This window comes from Leopardus geoffroyi, chromosome C2 (genome assembly GCF_018350155.1).
Source record: "Leopardus geoffroyi isolate Oge1 chromosome C2, O.geoffroyi_Oge1_pat1.0, whole genome shotgun sequence".
Taxonomy (NCBI): Eukaryota; Metazoa; Chordata; class Mammalia; order Carnivora; family Felidae; genus Leopardus; species Leopardus geoffroyi.
Window position 1 is genome coordinate 76,993,591 of NC_059333.1, and position 22,279 is coordinate 77,015,869.

General features: G+C 36.4%; 1 protein-coding gene across 2 annotated transcripts in view; it reads right to left on the reverse strand.

Moving 5' to 3' along the window:
* Window positions 1–1,319: 1,319 nt before the first annotated feature.
* CCDC50 (coiled-coil domain containing 50) overlaps window positions 1,320–22,279 on the reverse strand; it is a 66,779-nt gene continuing 45,819 nt past the window's right edge. For both annotated transcript variants that reach the window (XM_045502590.1, XM_045502589.1), the window contains 6 exons: window positions 16,421–16,536; window positions 15,989–16,033; window positions 15,775–15,879; window positions 13,874–13,953; window positions 9,038–9,144; window positions 1,320–7,662 (listed from right to left, as the gene is read on the reverse strand). In XM_045502590.1, coding sequence (XP_045358546.1) covers window positions 7,643–7,662; window positions 9,038–9,144; window positions 13,874–13,953; window positions 15,775–15,879; window positions 15,989–16,033; window positions 16,421–16,536 — 473 coding nt within the window. In that variant the 3' untranslated portion in view covers window positions 1,320–7,642. The remainder of the gene's footprint in view (window positions 7,663–9,037; window positions 9,145–13,873; window positions 13,954–15,774; window positions 15,880–15,988; window positions 16,034–16,420; window positions 16,537–22,279) is intronic.

The window sequence follows — 22,279 nt, forward strand, 5'->3', positions numbered from 1 at the left end:
AGACCCAAAGGAGCAATTAGAGATCACCAACTCTCATTGTAATGTGCTTATTAGTGTATGTAAAAGAACTGAGTTACAGAGACTACGTGGTGACCCAAGGTCCTGAAGCAAGTTCAAAGCCAGGACTAGCACTCAGGTCTCTTTTTCCTGTTGATTTATTGTACACTATGTTGGAGGTTTTGTTTAAGCACGTAACGCAAATATAATGGGGAGCTAATAAAGTTTTCAAACCCCTGCCCCTGCCCTGTGACTTGTAGTAATCCAAAGCTTTCTTAAAGGTTTCACCCAATTTCCAAGGTGTAGGAGGTGAACGTTCTCCTGGCTGTCTTTAAAGGGCTTTGTAGTGTGCTGCACCCTACCACACTACATGGCCACAGCTTAACACTCACTCAGCCACAGTACACAAAATCCACCCAATCATACCAGGTACCTCCTACCACAAATTAAAGGGGGCTACTTTAATCACATATTTAATTTTTTTTAATTGGCCTCTAGATATGTCAACTTTTTTCACTGTCAACTTTGATTAATTCTTCAGAAAAGGACGATTGAAATCAACCAACTTTCTTTAACAACACCTGCACATCACTGGTGTTCCTTATGCATATGGTCGTGATATGCAGCCCAGATATATTACAGAGAGCATGTAGATTTCCTGTATTTGCCAAAGAAGAAACTAAGGCCTAGGGAATGCATTTCAGGGAAGCTAGATACCTCTTTACAAATCCTTTAGTAGTCATGAAAAATAGTATCTTATTTTTAAGTTACCTCCTAATTTCTGCAGCACCGGTTTCCATGGCATGTATATTCCATGGCGTGGTTTACTCTATCACACCAAAGAAGAAACAAACCTTATAAAATGTTAAATCGTAGTTGTTACTATATCTGTTTTCTCAAAATCCATGGAATACCAGGTATAGTGCAGACAGAGCTGTTGCATTCATGGAGTCTTGCAGCATTCAGATTATTATGTGAACACCCACTTACCTGTTTTTCTCCCAGAGACATCAAACTAAGCCACCAACCACCACACACAGAACAAAGCCACTTCTCTAACCAAATTTAGATGTGGGAGTATTTGTTGAGGCCTTCAATGTACTAGGTATCAGTATGAGATTTGGGAGCATTTGTTGACAGTTTTGATGTACTGGATATCATCATCAGTGCTATTCACAGCTATAGTGGATGGAACTGGAATAATGGAAGACCCTGTTCTTAAACAAAGATATATTAGGGTTACTTCGTAAAGAAAAAAAAATAATACTCCTTACCCCAAAACTTCCCAAGTCCTTGATTGCAGTAAAGAAAACATGAGACCATTGACTTAACAAATGGATGATTTTATTAAGAGAGGAGGACAAGATTGGTGTTTGCCTCAAACATCCAGGAAAACAAGCACACAGACATATACATACTTTGGTTTAAAAATTATTCATAATATTAATGTTAAACCTGATATTTAAAGAATCAAATGGGACAGAAGTATAGAAAATAAACCATAAAAACACAAGCTTGCATAGATGAATTAATGTAGATGTACAACTGGCATTTAAGGGAGGCCTGAGCACTGGAGAGTGCTGAATGACATTACCACCTCAACCTCCCAAGACACTTCAAAGTCACCAGCACCATGTTTCTCATTGTCCTCAATGAGGTCATGAGCAGGAGCAACTTGTGCTGTACGAAGGTGAACTGAAATAGACTGTTTCCATCAGCCTAGTCCAGATGGGTATGTACATACCCACCCAGTACTCAACACCAGTCACCTTTAAGGCATCCACAGAGTGTCCCTCACAGTTTCATTTAATCTCTAAATAGGCATGTGGTTTGAGGTGGCCTCTTTGCTTTCTGTCCTCAGACAGACAACTATTTTCCATTAAGGTTCTGCTCATTTCCATGAAGTAGCTATTTCAAAACTGCCTTTCCTTCTGGGCGTGGCTACAAATTGGTAAGCCCTTGGGTTAAGATCTCACTCAGTTTTTAAACATATCTACATTCCAGATGCCAAAGGGCTTACTAAAAACTCTGAGACTGTCTGGGCATTGTGCAGTATCTCCCTCGGGAAAGCACTTTTCCAAATTATATGACAAATGACAGCACCACCTGTAATTTCCTGAGCAACTTGATTTATATGAGCATACTCTTGTACTTTATAATTCAGCACCTTTTCAAAATATAATATTGTGCTGGGATGGATTCTTTTTAAGGGAAACCCCATTACAGAGAATTCTCATTGTGGAACACCATTTTTATATGCTATCTTCCCACTCTATCTCCTCATTATTTATAACACTTCATGAAATAAATAGTGGGCTGCCTTTAAGAGGCAGGTGAAAAATATAGTTATTTCTGAAAAAAGGGCATTTGGCTTTCGGTTTATAGCAAGAGCTCAAGTTATAGCCTACGGTGATTTTAAGGGCTAATTCAATCAGAAATTTAAAAAAAAAATTCTGACATCAAAAACCCTCTCACTATATTTAATAGCTAGAAACTATTTTACCAATTATGATCTGAAATTTAGTGCAACAAAAACATACCCTAAGTATGCAATGTGTAATAGTATATTTCTTAACTGTCTTTTTACTGCTCTTAATCCTTGCTTTTTGGTAAAGGACATGTCACTCAAAAACCCTGTCTTTCAATTCTATTCTTTGTATGTGAACCTCAACAATGAACAATGGAGCACTAACTAAGATGCACAATTAATTCCGTCCTCATCTGAAATGTGGAAACCAGCACAGTGCTGGCTCACTAGGCTATGAAGTTATTCAAAAAGAAAAAAAATATTTTCTAGCTTGCTGAGAACACACCACAGCATATTAAATGTATTAGGAATATGTTCCTAGGCAGTATTCACAAATATGTAAGGGAAGATGGTTTTCAGGACTAGATATTTCCACAAATCAACATGATTGCTTAGATGATTCTGTTAGTCTATGGCATCAAATACAACTTTATAAAAACACTCTGGTGTCTTCCTTACCATAGTAAAAGTTTTCCTGGTTAATTTTCTCCTAAAAGTAATAAAATAGAAACACTCTTCACATCAACAGTTCTCTCATTTCAACTAAATGTCTCTGTTTTGTTTGGTTTTCTCCCTTTTTTTGTCAATGGTATTAAAAACATAAGAGTGTTGGGTTTAATTTTTACAAAACAATAATAAGTGACTTGACTACATAATACAACCTTTGGAAATATCTTCTACGTAGTCACTATAGAAAAAAGACAGTCAACTCTCAGTTACTCAGGAAGTGATAACCTGAAGAATCTGGCCAAGAAATTCTCACTCTCCTTCCACCAGCCTTTTTGGTCATGCCACTGCTCATTCACAGATTGAGAGGCAACTCAATGAAGTGATAGATCTACCAGTGTATATACATCAGCCATAGCTCAGTGGGAGGAAGTCCAAAGTTTCTGACAGCAAGGATGTTTTGGGATCATCTGTGAATTTTATATCTCAGTGGAGAGTTGATAGTCATTCACATATAGGAAATACAGTACACTGACCTCAGTCAGAATCAAACTAATTTAAGGCAATACAGCTCCCCAAGACATTGCTGGCAAAAAGTGCAAGTCTCATCAGCAAAGTGACTCTGTAAGACCTGAAATCTGCCAGTTTGCCCCTTCCTTTTTGACTTCTCTGGAATTAAATTTCAGCATTTCTAACCACAATTAAAGGGCAGGAGCAACAACAGCCTGAACTCTTCCCTTTCATAATCCTAAGTGTCATCAGGGACAAAGGAAATTCTCTGAGGAGGAATTTGGATGACATCTTGTCCCATACAGCACTATCAGGACAGTCTCCAGTTTGTTCCTTGCTGATCATATTACCTGTTATAAGCTAAGGAGAAAAACAGGATTCTATCAAAGGTAAGATAAGCAGCTATGGCTTTAAGAGGCACCGGCACCACCAGATAGGAGGAGAAAATGGGAGGGACCACTTTATCTAGTCTCTTCTCGGACTATGGGCAGTAAGTAAAGGACAACGTACTTTGAAAATCTGTTTTTTCCTCTTGGCTGAAAAAACAGGTTTTGGTTATTTTATGATTGTTTCTAAAAAGCCAGTGTTCTAAGAATATAGCACAATATATCGAGTGAAATCTAACTGAACCGTGTTCCCTTTCACATTAACATTCCCTACACAAATACTGTTTTCCCAAGAGGGAAAAAAAGTCTTTCAGTGCAAGTTCTATTCTGTTCTCAGTCCCTCAGAAAGCTGATCACACAAGGGTCTCATTCCTTTATTTACAGGGAAGATCTTACAGCCAGTCATCATAATTATCTTTCAAGAAAATCATCACTGAATAAATGAATAATCTTGATATTCCCCAAAGTGATTTTTATACAAGGCAACACTCGTTAAAAATCAAGGCCCTAAAACGTTAACCACTGATGTGGTAAACTGAATGCACCATATTATATAGCAGGTGTTCCCAAAGAACAATTTGGCACAAGACAAAAACTAGAGAATATTTGACAGTATTGAAGAAAAATAATTCTCCGTTAAAAGTTAATTATTTTTATACCGAAAAGTCCTGACATGGATGGAAAAGTGTGGACAAGGTTAGCAATGAATTTATTCATCATCCAGTTCAGCTGCAGACCACAGAAGAGAAGAAAAGGGGAAAATTAGTCCGGTTCACAATTTTCTAGAGTTCAGTGGACCACAAGGCCCAAGGTCACACACCTTGGCATATGCTGATCTACATCCAAGTGGCCATTGAAAATCTGAAAAGGTTTTCCTCCTGGGAAACATCTATCCATATCATTCTTTTCTAATTTAGATGTTTCTCTATGATCAAAACCTGTAAGTCTTTTTGGTCGTCCATTAGTCTGTTGCTGCTTGTTGTAAAGTCACTTGAGAAAAAGTAGCACAAAGTTATGCAAAGTCTCTTTCTAAAAATCTCGATGTTCTTTTAAAGCATATGTAGCAACTGTCCAGTCCCCCATAAAGTAATCATGTCTAACAATGGTTTCACACTACAAACTTTTTCAGCTCTGAACATTTAATCTGACCCTTACCTGACCTTGCTTCCAGGCAATGAGTTACAAAAAGCTAGTTGGGGGGCAGAAGGTATACACATTCAGTAGCCTTATGATAAGGCTCCATACTGTGCTCATTCAGCAGTACTAGTGTTAATGGTGCCTCCAGAGAAAGGTATAGAAACAAAGATTTTCCAAGGCCAGAGCATTAGTTTACATCATAACATTAGAGCATAATACATTGTGGGCCTAAAAATTCAATTGTCTGTCTTCCAGCAGTAGAAAGAGGAACAAAAGAAATGTTTCCACATTTTTATAAAAATAACAACGTGAAAAGCAGAGAACACAGTGAGGAATGTTTGGCAGTTCCTTTAAACAGAGTTGTTAGTTAACTTCTATAGTCTTAAAAATAATTATCATCTTTGAATGACAGTAAGAGAATTAAAACAATAAAGGGAACGGAATTACTCTGATACTCTTTAAAAAGTGTTTGCTTTACAAAAAAAATAAAATTAAAATATTTTAAAATTCTTAATTTTTAAAAACCTAGAAAAAAAAGGAACACATTTTCAATACAGATGTTGAATTGGGTGTCACAGGGATCTATGACCTCTGGCCACTCACTAAGACAGCTAAAACACTAATATCCAGGGGTTAAATGGCCTGACATTTTTTGAATGAAAATATCTCCAGACAGCATTTTACAATAATAAATATGACTGGATAAAGTACATGAGAGGTAAGATAAATGCAGAATTTTTAAAGTAAAACTGGTCATTGTATGAGATAGAAAAATAAACATTTATGAAATAAAAATAATTTGTTTAACTATCAAATAAAAATACATTGTGTTTTTTTTTCTTTAAAGTTACCAGAGAAAACTTTTTAAAACATGAAGCAAAATCACAGGGCAGACAAAGAAAAATACAGCATTACTTTAAGCCAACAAGGCCTCAGCTTTGGATACTGAAACCGCCCTCTAGAATTTGGCTAAGGCTCAGTCCTCCATTTTGTCTGCCCTTGCCTATTTCAATGAAGATTCTGCCTCATTAATTTCATCATGGTCATTCAAAGTCCTGTTTTTTTCTCTTTCCCCATTTCTCGAAAATGACTACATCTCTTAGGGTTTGTTTCTTCCTAGATCATCATTTTCCTAAAAGTTGGCTCTTTTACCCAAGTTTCTACAATCAAAAACTTTATGAACTAATAAAGATCTTTCTCAAAACAGAAGGACCCAAATCCACTCTGAGAAACTATCCTAAACAGCTTCCTAAATTCTGCCTGACTTGAAAGACTATCTGGAAAGATAAGGCAAAAAAGGCAGTTCCAAGTGGGAAAAGAATGGATTAACAGCCTTTCCTCTAGTCACCTAGGTATCTCTTTCCTAAGCAAACACCATACTTGAATGTCAAAACGTCAGATTCATACAATGAAAAATAACACAAAGTCAAGCTGAAAGGAAATTATTTATATATGTCACATGATTGCCATTTATGTGAACTAGAATGGGAAAGTAAGTATTTCCACAAGGTTAGAAGCTAGACAGAGACTAAATTTCTCAAAGAGGGCTTTAAAGGTCCTGTACAATGGAATCTGATGCCATGTATCACTGACAAATGTGTCGAACCAAATACCTGAATAAAGAACCATTTTATCTACTTCAACTTCATGTCGAATTAATCTGATTATTGACAGATACACAAAATATTTTTTGAGTGGCTGCCAACAAAACCTGCTGTTTTTTAAGCAGGAGGAAACTTCAATCTGTGTCCAGAAAGAAAGATGGCATCATCGCTCATATGAATGAACATCTTCCCAACTCCAGCCACTGCCCTTGGCTCTCTACGTACAATGTAAAACAAGAGAAGGGATACAAAAGTTTTTCACTTTTTCATGTTCAATGGACTTTGCATAGCCCTGAGTTAAAATTTCATAGAATTAAACTTTTGCCAATAAATACTAATAAATAGCCCAATACCACGAGGCCTCAGAAAGCCTTGCTATAGAAAGCAACAGCATAGAGAGTGTCTGGGAATGCCATCTGAGCCAATTCTCCCAAGAGGGCTTAGAAGGATATGGAAAACTGCTAGAGTCCTGGTGGCCAAAATAACATGTTTCAACTGTTCCAGATTTGTTTGTTATTTTTTAACACTTTATGGTTCTGATTTTTAATATTTCCCTGGAGAATACAAAAACCAAAAGATTCTTTTTTCAATATACCATACACTAATGCACGAAAAAAGCTATTTGTTATATTCTTTTATTCTGCATTGCACCCAAACATTGTGTTTTACTCTGATCATTATCTCCACAAAATTCTAACTGCTAGCTAAATAAAGCCTAGTCTCTAGATACCAGTACTCCATACGTAACAAAAATGGCATTTTACAGAGCTTTTAGATACTATATCCCACGAAGCATTTGCAGCATAGAGGTGGCCAACATTCAGAAGCTAGATTTTCTTATACTGCCCAAGTGATCAGGAATAACCAAAACATTCTGAATGAATTAAGATTATTTATGGTCTGAAAAACACTTGAAGGTAAATCCCAGGAATACAAACAGAGGAAGGAAGAAAAAAATGAGCGTGGAATGCATTCTGTATCATCCAGTAATATTTGCTACACTGAGTCCGTTTTCAAGGCAGATTCCTAGGTTTTTACTGCTTATAATGGAAACCTTGGAAAGAAGAAAAAGAGAAGAAACACCATTAAGAAAAAACCTTTAAAACTCTGTTTTCTCCCTGCTCGGGCAAAATAATTTATCTTTATCTCTATGCATTTCAAATGGTTCATGTTTTCTTTGTTCCTGATTATAAAATATATACAGAATCAATGTGTTATTTTCAATTATGTATCAAATGTATGTCAAAGACAGGAAGGCATCCCCTAAGAAGTAATGCATGTATATAAACTGAGAAAAAAAATCATGAGCTACTTTCAGTTAATCCAGTGATGATAAAAAAGCCAACAACTGATAGAAATTGTAGTGTACAGGGTTGTTTTGATAACGTCCAAACAATTCCATCTTTTTAAAAAAAGTGTTTATTTATTTATCTTGAGAGAGAAAGTACAAGCAAGGAGGGGCAGAGAGAGAGGAAGAGGGAGAGAATCCCAAGCAGGCTCCCCGCTGTCAGTGCAAAGCCTGACACTGAGCTTGATCTCACAAACCGTGAAATCGTGACCTGACCTGAAACCAAGAGTCAGATGCTTAAATGACTGAGCCACCCAGGTGCCCCCAATTCCATCTTTTAAATAATGTCTTTTGTGTTACTATCAACTCTGGATGCCAGAGTGGAAAGGGATGGGGTAAGGAGAGCTGTTTAAAAAATACAAAACTTTTTTAAAAACTAAAGATTTGGTCCAAAAAAAATAAATAAAATAAAGATTTGGTCTAACTTAGACCTTATATTCTTTCTTCATTTCCTTTGTCTCCATTTTCTTTTGTGTGACAGAAGTTTTCTGTGATGTATATGTGTGTACTTTATTTTTTAAATTTTATTTCTCTTTTTTAAGTTTTTATTTTAATTCCAGTTAGTTAACATACAGTGTAATATTAGCTTCAGGTATACAATACAGTGATTCAACATTTCCCTATATCTCCAGGGTTCATCACAAGTGCACTCCTTAATCGCCATCATCTATTTAACCCACCCCCGTCATCTCCCTTCTGGTAACCATCAGTGCGTTCTCTATAGTTACCAGTCTGTTTTCTTGGCTTGTCTGTCTGTTTCTCGCTCTCTTTTCTTTTGCCCTTGCTCATTTGTTTTGTTTACAGGCACCCTTTAACAACATGATGAAAGCTATAAATTCTCTCTGGAGGAAAATGCACATACATTGACAATCTTGTACTCACTTTAAGGTGTTATGTTTTCTGTTTTACCTTTTTGGTTTTTTAACAAATGAAGAATACTATAATGAGCTTCGAAAAAGGAAGGATAATTTATTTTACCACTCCAGTGACATATAAGACACAATTTGATTTTTCCACCATGGCATGAGCATTATAAAAAAAAAAAAAAAATCCTAACCTTGACCACATCTATTTTTCGTACCTTTATGAGAGGATTCTGATTTTGAGAAATGACGTGTGGAATTATGCTGGTTTGTAACATGAGTGTAATCCAAATCCTCAGGTTCTGTCATGGTAGGCGGTGGTGGCCTGAAGGGAAGTCAGAATTTAAAGAGACAGTCTAAGTCGTGGTGACTACAGAGCCACCTCCCAATGGACTGCAAGATAAAAACTTTTTTTTTTTTTTTGGTAGAAATGCAAAGCCACAGGGTAGCAGAATTCTCATCTTAGTTCCTGGCCTGTTGCATAACCTTGGGAGTAAATTATTTTAGCTTACTGTAACCTTTGCTTTGATGCACATAACTCAATAAAAACAAATATTTACTGAACACCTAATATGTGTGGGGCACTGTGCTAAGGGCTAGGGAAGCAAAGATTATCGAGATGTGTGACTGCTGCTGTTAATGAGAAATTTACTTTGTTTTGGCAAGCTTTATGAAGAAAAAGAGGACGAAAGGAAAGAACAGAAGGGAAGTAATAAAGAAAGTTAAGGAAAGAAAAAAAAAAGGGAGGACAGGTGTCACGTAAGGAGGGAGGAGAGGGAAGTAGGAGTGGGCAGGGAGAGGACAAGGGTCAGCATATAAAATTTAGAGCAAAGTTCCTAATTCCACTAGGTGGCAAAGCAGAGCTTACAGAAGGAAAAGACAGTCACACATTGGCAATTTTTCATGTCAAAAGAAGACAAAATATAAAAAAACAAACATTGGGAAATTTTTCCTACTCTAAAATTTTTATTATTCTAAAACTATGTTACATAGATTTTTTGCAAAAACTTGACATTGATGAAGATGAAGAACAAAATCTCTCCTTTTTTTTTTTTGTTGTTGCTTCTCAAAGGTACACTTAAATGTTATGTTAAAGCATGGAACCAGATAGGTAACATAATGTGTCAAATATCTAACCATGTTGTAAGATGCTTTTTGTAGCTGGAAGGCATAAGTATACTGCAATTCAGAAAGTTATGGTAACCTTGGTACAAAGTCTCTTTCATAGAAGAATATAGACACGTGATTTCAAATTTCTCACTCTGTCCCTAAGCAATAAGTCTCTCCTTGGGTATTCAGTGTCTGCAACAGGTCACCACAGGATACAAACTTGTGTATATACTGAGGACTGTGGTATGGGTTCTACTCAGATGATGTCAATCAACTTTCAGGACAAGCTGCATGGTAACTGTCATACACATATTTTAGAGTTAAATTAGGTGAGATGAAGTAAATTATCTGTCCAAGCACACACCGTTGTTAAGTGGCAGGGCTGGGACTCAAACTCACCTGGACTTCAAAATTTGTGCTATTTACTATGCTATGGTCTGCTACATAGATGTGTATTTTTATCAGCAGTAGTATCTGCATCCAAGACTATACACACATATGCATATGTGTGTACATGTGTGTGTGGATATATATATATATATATCCATATATATACACACATATATGTATATATGTATATATATGTGTGTATATATATATGCACTTATATTTGTGTATATATACATTTATGTGCATATATACACATATACATATACACAGATGCACATATATGTACACATATACACACATACATATGTATATATATACATATATATATAGTCTGTATATTATACTTTTAAATGGTATTTGGCTTATATTTTAATACTTTCATGCATTTGTTATACACATATAATTAATGTAAGCATAACAAATGATATGGTATTTTTCATTTTTCTTATTTTTCACTTTGAACTATGTGTTTAACAAATATTAAATATTAAATATTAAATAGTGTTTTTCTTTTGTTATCGACTGACATAACATTTACCTTAAAAAGCAGTGTTATGAGTTGGCAGGAAGAGTTGAGACAAACAATCTGAACTAGAATTAAGAAACTCAACTTCAAAAAACAGGTGGTTAAAGAAGTAACTTAGACCCAAGAAAAAGGGATTGGGAATCAGGGAGCAGAGCCTCATCTCTACATTTTTGCAAACTCTTATATCAAATGATCAAAACCCAGAAAAACAAAAGCCAAATGGGACTCCTAAAAATAAACAAACAAACAATATTACTACCTCACGATCAATTCCTCATCAAGGAAAAGGATGTCAGCATGTGCAACACTGCACAGAACTCCCACACATCCACTAGGGTAAAACAAGTCAATCTAGAATGCGCTCAGTTCTCTTTGCATGCTGTTCTCCTTAGTTTCTGATTATACAGAGGACAAATCTTGGCTTATGGCGTTCAGTGATCCCTAGCAAACAGATTCACTGTACTGGAGATAGTTGTTTTAAAGTGAAGGGTATTCACATCCAAAATTAGAAAAATCCTGTTAACCAACAGTTTGTTTTATAGTTTTGGATGTATTGGGAATACCTGTTTCCTGTTGTTCTCATGAAATGACTTACATGTTTCAGTTAGCAATACAGGCAAAATACCTTTCAGAATTTACTCAGAAGTCACTGAAGAGGCCCTCCTAGATACCCAGACTAGGCTGTCTCCTTTTCTTATAATACCATGCACTTTTCATCCAAAGCATTCAACATAATGGTTATTTGTATAATTGCTTAGATGATAAATTTCATGAGAACAGGAAGCAGTTCTTTCTTGGTAACTGCTGCTTACTCTAAGATAAAGTTTTCTCTTTTCTAAGAGAAAAATGTAAATAAAACACCAGGTAGTAGTATCAGTATAAAATACTATACTTAAAAGATTTTGGAACTTGGTTGAAACTTTTTCCAGTTACAAAGAGTTGAAGTTAATTCAGATTGCCAGCTGATACTCCATTTCCTTAGATAGAGTAATGGACAAAGAAACTGATTCTTGACCATGAATGTTATAAGCTCCTCCCAATAACTTGTCTTCCCTCTACTACTATTATCACTACACTGAAGTAAACTTCTAGACCTAGGAAGCTCCATGTTTTTCAATCCCTGAAACCATCTCTTTCTGTACAAATAGCTAACTAAATCTAATATAATTAAATGTGAGGGAGAAAAAAAAAGGGGGGGAAATGTTAAAGAGGAAACCATAGACTCTCATCAGAAAGCATATATTCCAGTATTAGTTGTATAAGGCAACTATAATACTAGGCTTAATTTCTAACTATGAAAATAGAGATTTTGTAAAATTCTAATTTTTTTTTGTTACCTGTATCTATATCTGTATCTACACAAAAAATCTTTCTGTAACCGATACTTAAAGACAAATGTTTCTCTCCAGTCAGTTCTACCAGTCATAGGTGACTTTCATTCATTTATAATAGCCATTTTTAATACAGGATCATTTGATTATTCATTCTTTCAATATGCCAAATATTTTTAAAAGTACGTATTATATTTCAAAAACTTATTTTCAACTTTAATACATCTTTTTAAATAGCCATTACAGATTGTTCTATCATATCTGATATGAAAATTATTAGTGTTCTAAAGAGCCCACAAGTTTTGAAGATTGCAGAGTAAGCCTAAAGATTTTAATTCAGCTGACTAAAGAAAGCATAATAAACCACACCTATTAACCTACTGAGAACAGATGAGTTACTCCTTTTTTAACTTGGATATTGCAGGGATGAAAATAAAAGTACATAATTATAAAGTATGCCATAAAGAAACCTCTGGCATGTGCTTAACTAAAAGATACAAGAAGAACCAAGTTTATACAATTGACAGAATATACTAGTGTTGCCCTAAGAGCTTTACAAACCTGATGTAGTTTTCCGAAGGATATTTACTTTCTGAAAGCCCGTGAGTTTAAAAATAGACTATGGCTTTTTAAAGACACTAAATATATTCACTTTAAGAAAACAAGTCTAGCAGCTTAAGTGTGGGCAATGAGTGGCAACAACATTATATGTTTTTCAGTGTGATAAGATTTATGTTTTAGAATTAAAACAGATATTAATAATTAGGATGAAAATTCAAGGTTTTAACAGAGTTTTCAAAGTGTTAGACTCAGTGTTACTTTTGTCTTTTTGTATATAATATTCTCTCTTTCTAGTCCAATTATGTTGTTTTGTTTTGAAAAGCAACAAAAATCAATAAAGGACCAAAAAAAAAAAAAAAAAAAAAAAAAGGTTGCTTTCTGCTTCCCCAGAGACTTAAATGTTGTCTACACTTAGGTAGAAAGATAGCAACTGGTCCATTAACTGAAACCCAAGGCTGTTTGAGAGAAGTCAGAAAGTACATACACCACAGCCACAGCTACTTGATCTAGTGGAATTTAGAATAGACTGCCATGACTCAAACTAAGTGTCCCAAGGCTTTGAGACTCATGCAGAAATGAATTTAAGCACGTGTAAATATCATGCACATACCAATGTGACCATAAAACTTAGTAAAACTTAAAACCTGGGATTTTACTGGGAAAAACATCAATCTCATCCCTTCTTAGCCAAGGGCATCAGTTCAGTGAATCCAAAGACAGGAACTGGTCCTACCAAAAAACATATCATTCTTTATAAACCCTAGTTTCCAGTAAAATGATCATTTTCCTGATTTGACTTGTTCAACCCAATTTAAGAACAAACTGAGGGTTACTGGAGGGGTTGTGGGGGGGATGGGCTAAATGGGTAAGGGGCACTAAGGAATCTACTCCTGAAATCATTGTTGCACTATATACTAACTAATTTGGATGTAAATTTTAACAAATAAAAAATAAAATTGAAAAGAAAAAAAAAGAATGCAAACAAAATTTGAGAATACTCCCACAAGACTTGATACCATCTCACAGCTGCCGATTTCTGGATCTCCTCTCCAGAGAATACTCTTCTCAGACAATCCACAACTCCTTACTCACCCCAAAGTCAAGTTCCTCACTCCCCTCTTCAAGTGTCATCTTACCTTGCTGGCCTGTCATTCTTAGAACGGTGAGGGTCATCACTTTCTTTTGACTTTGAGTGTGCCGATTTAGTTGTTTTTGGCTATGGACAGAAAAAGAAGGAAAAAAAAATGAAAGAAAAGAAAAGCACACATATAGAAAACAAAAGTAAGATTATTAGGTTTAGAAAATATCTAAATCATGCCAAACTCTAGTAATTTCAAGTTACTTACATTCAGTCGAACAACATGAAATATTTTTACATATGGCCACTCAGAGATTTAAAAAAAATTACAGTCACAAAAGTATGCTGGAAGCTGTCAATGCAGCCAGATGAATGGGCGACATACACATGAACATGCTCCCCCACAGGAATACACCTGGACACCCATTATTAACATAATAGCTGCACAGCAGCTGACCAGAACTTCCAGTCTGTGGAATGTTGGTCTGTGCCCTTAAACCTATTTCTGAAAATCTGACTTGGGGATGGTGATTTTCAAGCTAGGAAACTAAGGAACATTCAGTCCAACCTTTCTAAGAGAAGAACTCTACCAGCACCAATTATAGAATCTAGAAATCAGACTCTAATTTGCTAGAACACTTGCTAGACATGCGACCTTTCCCCTTTTACCTGCCTGATGTGCAATCCTCAGAAATACCTACTCCTTCATAGCTGGGTTAACAAAGAATCTGAGTAACTTCTGGGCAATTATTTGTAGCTTAAATTTGTATAAGCAGAAGCATTTGGGAGCCCTTCTTCTAAAATAAAATACATCAGGAAAAATCCTGAATTACTAGGAGGGTGAAAGAAGGAGATACCTATAAATAATTAACATGGAAAAAATACTTTCATTTGTTTTTCGACCGACAACTGAATAACTGAGCAATAGGAAATAGCAGAGCAATACGATTATCATGGTTTCTATGTCTTCTTTTTCCTCCTAATCAATGCTGAGACTCAGACCGAACCAGAGATCCAAGGCAGGAATTTGTTTGAGAGAGAAGAGAAAGAGAGAACAGCGCTAAACATCAACTATGCGTGGGTACACACCCTAGCTGCGACCTCCCAGGCCTAGTACAAACTCCCTCTGAAAAGCCTCTACTATAGGAATTCTTGGCCCCAGCAACTCCTCTGTTCTTCTACTATGCTTTCTTCAGCCAATTCAACCCTGTATTTGTTACCTGTCTAGTTTGTCTTCCTCCTACGTTACATATTATTATGAGGAAAATATATCTTTTTCTTTCCCTGCAAGTCCACAGTGGTGCAGTGCACACAGTAACTAATGAGTGCAGTCTGTTAAACTGAACTTGCACCCACCTCGTACAAAAATTAGACTATAGAAGAATAAACTGTGGTCAGTAACCATTTTGTCTAGTGTTCCTGATTAATGAGTGGAAGACAACAGTCCCAGCTCATGCTAGGCAGTTCCTATACTCTGACAGGAGATGGCTGCTGGTGGTATGTGTCAGCCTGCCATGGATCTAGCTATGTCAGAGGAAAGAGAAACAGTGGGTACATGATCACGGATGGACAGAGAGAAAGTAGAGAAAGAGAGAAAAGGCCACTGGGGAAACATGAAAGCATGTGAAAATACTACATTCTCCTGTAAGGTAATAATATTTACCTATTTTACTAATATGTAAAACTTAGATTACTCATGACCAGTGGCATGTGCAACTTAATTGGTATTAAAATGAATGGAATGAGTTTTTCAATCTTAGCGGTTACTTTCTCATGGTTACTTTGAAGAATTATGATTTTTTGTAATGAAATAACATTTACGAGTCAGATTTGCATATGCAATACAAGTAATTTGTGTATGCCAAATACACTGGTAGAACTTACCCTAAAAGCAGAGTCCCCTTTATAATTAATTAATAAATAAAATAAGATAAGATAAAAACAATAAACAGAACTTACCTTCCAATCAGGGTCATGCTTTCTTTTGTCCAAAGATGATTTCTCCCTCTCCTTGGCTTTCTTGTAAGCTTTCTTTTCTTCAGCCATGAGGAGTCTAGCAATTTCCTAAACAAAATCCAGTCAGTACCACTGATTGCAGAGTTATGGGCAGAAAATTACTGGGTTACTTCTGACGAGTATTAGTTCAAAAACTTATTAACTAATAAGAACTCACCTCATCCTGGGCTACTTGAGCTGCTCTCATGTCTACCTGGGTAGCCTATGGTACAAAAAAATACAAAAAAAAAAAAAAAAAAAAAAGGTAATTTAATTAGAATCTGTGTTGTCCATTTTTAAAAATCTTACATAGAAATACACGAGTATTTCAAACCAGCTGTAAGTAACATCCTTGAAGTTTAACTGGTATACTTTCACCAGCCACCAGCCAGAGCAGGACTGTTTTATCATGTTCCACAGCAGATAGGGATATGGAATTATGATGGTAATGCTTACTCAGTAAGTAAAACTGGACACTCTATTCCCGTTATCTTGCTTTTCCACCCATACTCAACTCATAGAGGATCACAATGCCTATCACATAATCTCAAATTTTATTCAAGAAAACTTAGTGATTATCACCTAAACTTTTGCATGAAAATTTGCTCACCAAAATTTCTTCTTCTTGCAGTTTTCTGGCAATTTCAGCATCATACCACTCCTGATCCCTGTGAGCCACTCGTGACGGGGTAGACACAGCCTCTTTCATTCCTCTTGGCTTCATTCCTAGAAAACTCAATATAATAAGGCAACTGCATTTGCTTTCTGAAAAGTTGCAAAGTTTAAGAAGTTATTTTTTGTATCTAATATTGACAATATTGGCACCACTACAGAATTCAGAGTAGAGTGCACCAGAAATAATTTTTTCCCAGAGGCACAGAAGTCGTAGTGCAAATTATCCACACATTTAAACAGTTACCCACCCAAAAGTGCCCAGGAAAAACTCCCCTTTCACATACTTTCTTCAACAGCAGGAAATCATACAGTGAACTGTAAGTGAGGCTTTTGCGAAATATCAAGTGAAAAAAAAAGAAAAGGTTAAGATACTAAAATAAAAAAAAAAAATCAAGAAAGTTACAGAGTCAGAGTTATAAAGAGGCTGTCAAGACTGGAAGAAGTAAGAGTCTTCCTTATATTTAACTCAGCCTTGTGTACTTTACTTCAGAAACAGCATCACCTCAGAGTTACATGACAGTCCCTGTTAGCCAACCAGTGGCCCTACTGTGGCTTCTGCTCTGATGGTGAACAAACCCACCTGCTCTGGATCTTTCCTGTAGTTTCCATCAGCTCAATGCTGTTGCTAAATTTTAGGGAAGATGTAACATAAGGGAAATACCAGAGAACATAATGACCTTAGATGTCTACTCCTCTGAGAAAAAAGGAACATGGGGTATGGGTGGGGAATTTTTCCCCTACTTTGAAGTTTTATAAGCAGCATATATTCTTTTTATAACTTTTAGTCAAGTGGTAATTGCTGATGTTTATTTCAACACTGCAGATATTCCCCTCTGTGTATCCTTTATAAATTATAATTATTGGGGCACCTGGGTGGCTCAGTCAGTTAAGCATCCGACTTCAGCTCAGGTCATGATCTCAAGGCTCGTGAGTTCAAGCCCCGTGTTGGGCTCTGTGCTGACAGCTCAGAGACTGGAGCCTGCTTAGGATTCTGTGTCTCTGTCTCTCTCTGCCCCTCCTCTGCTCATGCTCTGTCTGTCTCTCTCTCAAAAATAAATAAACATTAAAAATAAATAAATAAATTATAATTACTCAACAATGTGAATGTATTATATTGAGAAGTAATATTTTTAATGCCACAAACAAGAGTGACCATCTGGAATAGTGACTTTCAGTAAATGGATTATTGAAGGTAAAAAGAAAATTTACTCCTAATTACCTATTTCTTTGCATCAGTGATTCTCAGCCTTACTTATATATTAAAACCACTTGAGGTGCTTTACATAAACATACAAATCTTTGACTCAAACCTGAAGGACTAATTTAAATAACCTGAATGAGATCTGGCCTTTGATAGTTCGGGTTGATTGTTTTAAATCTTAACAGTTGATTCTTACTTGAAAATGGCATTAAAGCTATTAGTTTACTGTATTATGTCCATCAAAATAACCATACATTAAAATAATTTTTATCAAAATACTTCAATACACTTGATTCACTTGCTTTAAACAAAAAAGAAAAAGAATACAACTAAATTATGGGCACATGAAGAAATTTAAATTATCTGGTGAAGCCTTTGTAGAGCTTTGAACTTAGCTCTGTGGTAAATCCAAAAGCCATGGACTCATCTCTCTTTCCCACATAGACTATTAAACCTGGCTCTCTTAGCTTCAGGCCTTTAGCGTCTGTGTACCTAGAATCCAAATCCACTTCAACTTCCCATCATCTCTAGAACTACTGAATCTTATATTGCTGGGCTGGGCAGGGCTAGCTTTAGTCAGATTTCTGAGTGGTTTGTGACAGTCAGGAAACAGAGGGATACTCATAAGAGTGGATCATATTTAAATGAAATATAAACCTCCCTAAGTTATGATTAGTTTGTTCATAACTAGAAAACAGTATTTCAGGGAAAAGACATGAAATTAGGGAAGCTGACATTGGACAAAGTTGGTGGAAAAGAGGTTGTAATACTATACTCCTACCTACAGGAAAAGGACACTTCAACAAATGCTCAACGCCTTGTTGAGTCTGACAGGGAAGATCACACTTATGCCTTACTCCTTCCATTTTGCCACCAGTGAAAGAAACAACAGAGTGGGATGTGTTCAGATTTGAACACACTAAACCTTCTCCCTTCTTATGCCTCCGCCTGTGCACCAAATTCACTGAGAAAATATTTTAATATATATCAAAGACATTTGGAGGACATTCAAATGAAATAGTCAAATAAACAGACTTATTTGATTTGACAGAGTGATAAGACTGTCACCTCCAGTCAGTTTAAAAGAGAATGACACAGGGGCACCTGGGTGGCTCGGTCAGTTAAGCGTCCGACTTCAGCTCAGGTCATGATCTCACAGTCCGGGAGTTGGAGCCCCACCTTGGGCCCTGGGCTGACAGCTCAGAGCCTGGAGCCTGCTTCAGATTCTGCGTCTCCCTCTCTCTCTGCCCCTCCCCTGCTCATGCTCTGTCTCTGTCTCAAAAATAAACAAAAACATTAAAAAAAAAATTTAAGAGAATAACACATAAATCAATGGAATAAAATAGAGTCCAGGAATAAATCTGTGCATATATGTTCAATTAATCTATGACAAAGAAGCCAAGAATATATAGTGGGGAAAAGATAGTCTCTTCAGAAATGGTATTGGAAAACTAGACAGCTACATGCAAAAGAAAGAAACGAAACCATTTTCATATACCATATACGAAAATTAACTCAAATGGATTATAGACTTGAACATAAGACCTGAAACCATAAAACTCCTAGAAGAAAACATAAGCTCTTAGAAATGTTTTTTTTTTTTTTTTATTTGACATAAAAGTAAAGGTGACAAAAGCAAAAATAAACAAGTGGGACTACATCAAACTAAAATGCTTCTGCACAGCAAAGGAAACCATTAACAAAATGAAAAAGTAACCTACGGAATGGGAGAAAATATTTGCAAATCTGATATGAGGTGACTACCCAAAATACATAAAAAACCCATACAACACAGCAGCAAAATACAATCGGATTTAAAAATGGGCAGAGTGGGGCACCTGGGTGGCTCAGTCAGTTAAGTGTCTGACTTCGGCTCAGGTCATGATCTCACTGTTCGTGAGTTTGAGCCCCACGTCAGGCTCTGTGCTGACAGTTCAGAGCCTGGAGCCTGCTTCGGATTCTGTGTCTCCCTCTCCCTCTGTCCTTTTCTCGCTCATACTGTCTCTCTCTGCCTCTCAAAAAACAAATAAATGCTAAAAAAAAATTTTTTTTAAATAAAAAAAAAAATAAAAATGGGCAGAGTGCCTGGGTGGCTCAGTTAGTTAAACGTCTGACTTTGGTTCAGGTCATATCTCATGGTTTGTGAGTTCGAGACCCGCATCAGGCTCACTGCTCTCAGCACAGAGCCCACTTTGGATCCTCCTTCCCCCGTTTCTCTGCCCCTCCGCCACTCATTCTCTCATTCTCTCCCTCTCTCTCAAAAATAAATAAACTTTTTTTTTTTTTTTTTTTTTTCAACGTTTATTTATTTTTGGGACAGAGAGAGACAGAGCATGAATGGGGGAGGGGCAGAGAGAGAGGGAGACACAGAATCGGAAACAGGTTCCAGGCTCTGAGCCATCAGCCCAGAGCCCGACGCGGGGCTCGAACTCACGGACCGCGAGATCGTGACCTGGCTGAAGTCAGACGCTTAACCGACTGCGCCACCCAGGCGCCCCAAAAATAAATAAACTTTAAAAAAATGGGCAGAGGAACTGAATACACATTTTTCTAAAGAAGACATACAAATGGCTAACAGGTACCTGAAAAGGTGTTCAACATCACTAGTCATGAGAAAAATGCAAATCAAAACCACAACAAAATATCACTTCACACCTGTTAGAATGACTATTATCAAAAAGACAAGAAATAATAACTGTTGGTGAAGATGTGGAGAAAAGGGAATGAACCCTCATGCACTGTTAGTGAGAACATAAACTGGAAACAGCCACTATGGAAAACAGTATGGAGGTTCCTCAAAAAATAAAAAAATTAGACTACCATGTGACCCAGCAATTCCACTTTTGGGTATTTATCTGAAAGAAGCAAAAAGCACTAACTCAAGAAGATATCTGCATCCCCATGTTCACTGCAGCATTATTTACAGAAGCTAAGACATGGAAACGACCTAAGTGTCATTCAACACATGAATGGATAGAGAAAACTGTGGTGTATATACAATTAATATTATCCAGCCATAAAAAATAAGGACATCTTGCCACCTGCAACAACATGGACAGACCTTGATGGCATTATGCAAGTGAAATGAGTCAGAGAAAGACAAATACCATATGATCTCAATTATACAGAGAATCATTAAAAAAAAAAAAAAAAAGCGCTCACAGATACAGAGAACTGACTGGGAGTTGCCAGAGGCAGAGGGTAAGGAGTGAGTAAAATGGGTGAAAGGGATCAAAAGGTACACACTTCCAGTTATAAAATAAATAAGCCTGATGACTACAGTTAGTAATATTGTATTACATATCTGAAAGTTGCTAAGACAGTACATCTTAAAAGTTCTCATCATAAGAAAAAAAAAAAAACCTTGTGCCTATATATGGTGATGAACGTTAACTAGACTTATTGTGAACATTTTGTAATATGCACAAATATGGAATCATTACGTTGTACACCTTCAACTAATATAATGTTATACATTAACTATATCTCAATATAAATGAATGAATGAATGAATAAATGGTTAACTAATAAGTATCTGAAATAATATCTAAGTCCCAAATATCTAGTGGGTAAAGAGTTTATTTGAACTACTGATATATCACCGTAATTCACATGTCTCATAAGCAGAAAATCTCCATCATAAAATACTAGATTTCTGGACTGGCAGGACTGCCCACTAAATAGTAGTATGCTGTGTACCAGAGGTAAAAAGAGCTTATGTGAGTATGTAAGAAGGAACTTCAGATACTACAATGTAAGACTGTACATTTCATTATAGAAAACAGAGATGCCTTAAAAATTTTTTTTAATGCAGTTAGTTGAAAGAAATTGAAGGAATGGCTGCTCTCATCTTGGTAGCCTCAACAATCCAAACACCAGCTTTCAAAAGATCAGGTGAGCCATACTTAACAGTTCAATTCTTAATCTAATCCTTGTCTCCTGTTCATCATTCTCCAGTTTAAGGACACAAGGACCTCCGCCAACAAACACAAATACAGCTTACCTTTAAATTCTCACAGAATAAAACTGTTAAAAGTTTGCTTTTAAACTGTAGAAAAATTAATATGCTGTTATGATTTAATAGCTCATTAGAGAAGTTACCCTCAAAGATGTTACAGTTTTACTGTCCTTTAGAAAGTTAACCAATCTTATATTTAATTTTAACAATTGTATTTTCCATTCCTTTTTCAACTAACTATAAAAAAGCCTGCCCTCGGGGCGCCTGGGTGGCGCAGTCGGTTAGGCGTCCGACTTCAGCCAGGTCACGATCTCACGGTCCGTGAGTTCGAGCCCCGCGTCAGGCTCTGGGCTGATGGCTCAGAGCCTGGAGCCTGTTTCCGATTCTGTGTCTCCCTCTCTCTCTGCCCCTCCCCCGTTCATGCTCTGTCTCTCTCTGTCCCAAAAATGAATAAACGTTGAAAAAAAAAAAAAAAAAAAAGCCTGCCCTCAAATTCTCTCATTAGCTCTTTGTCACTCTGCTAGTTTCTTTTTTTTTTTTTTTTTTTTTTTTTAATTTTTTTTTTCAACGTTTATTCATTTTTGGGACAGAGAGAGACAGAGCATGAACGGGGGAGGGGCAGAGAGAGAGGGAGA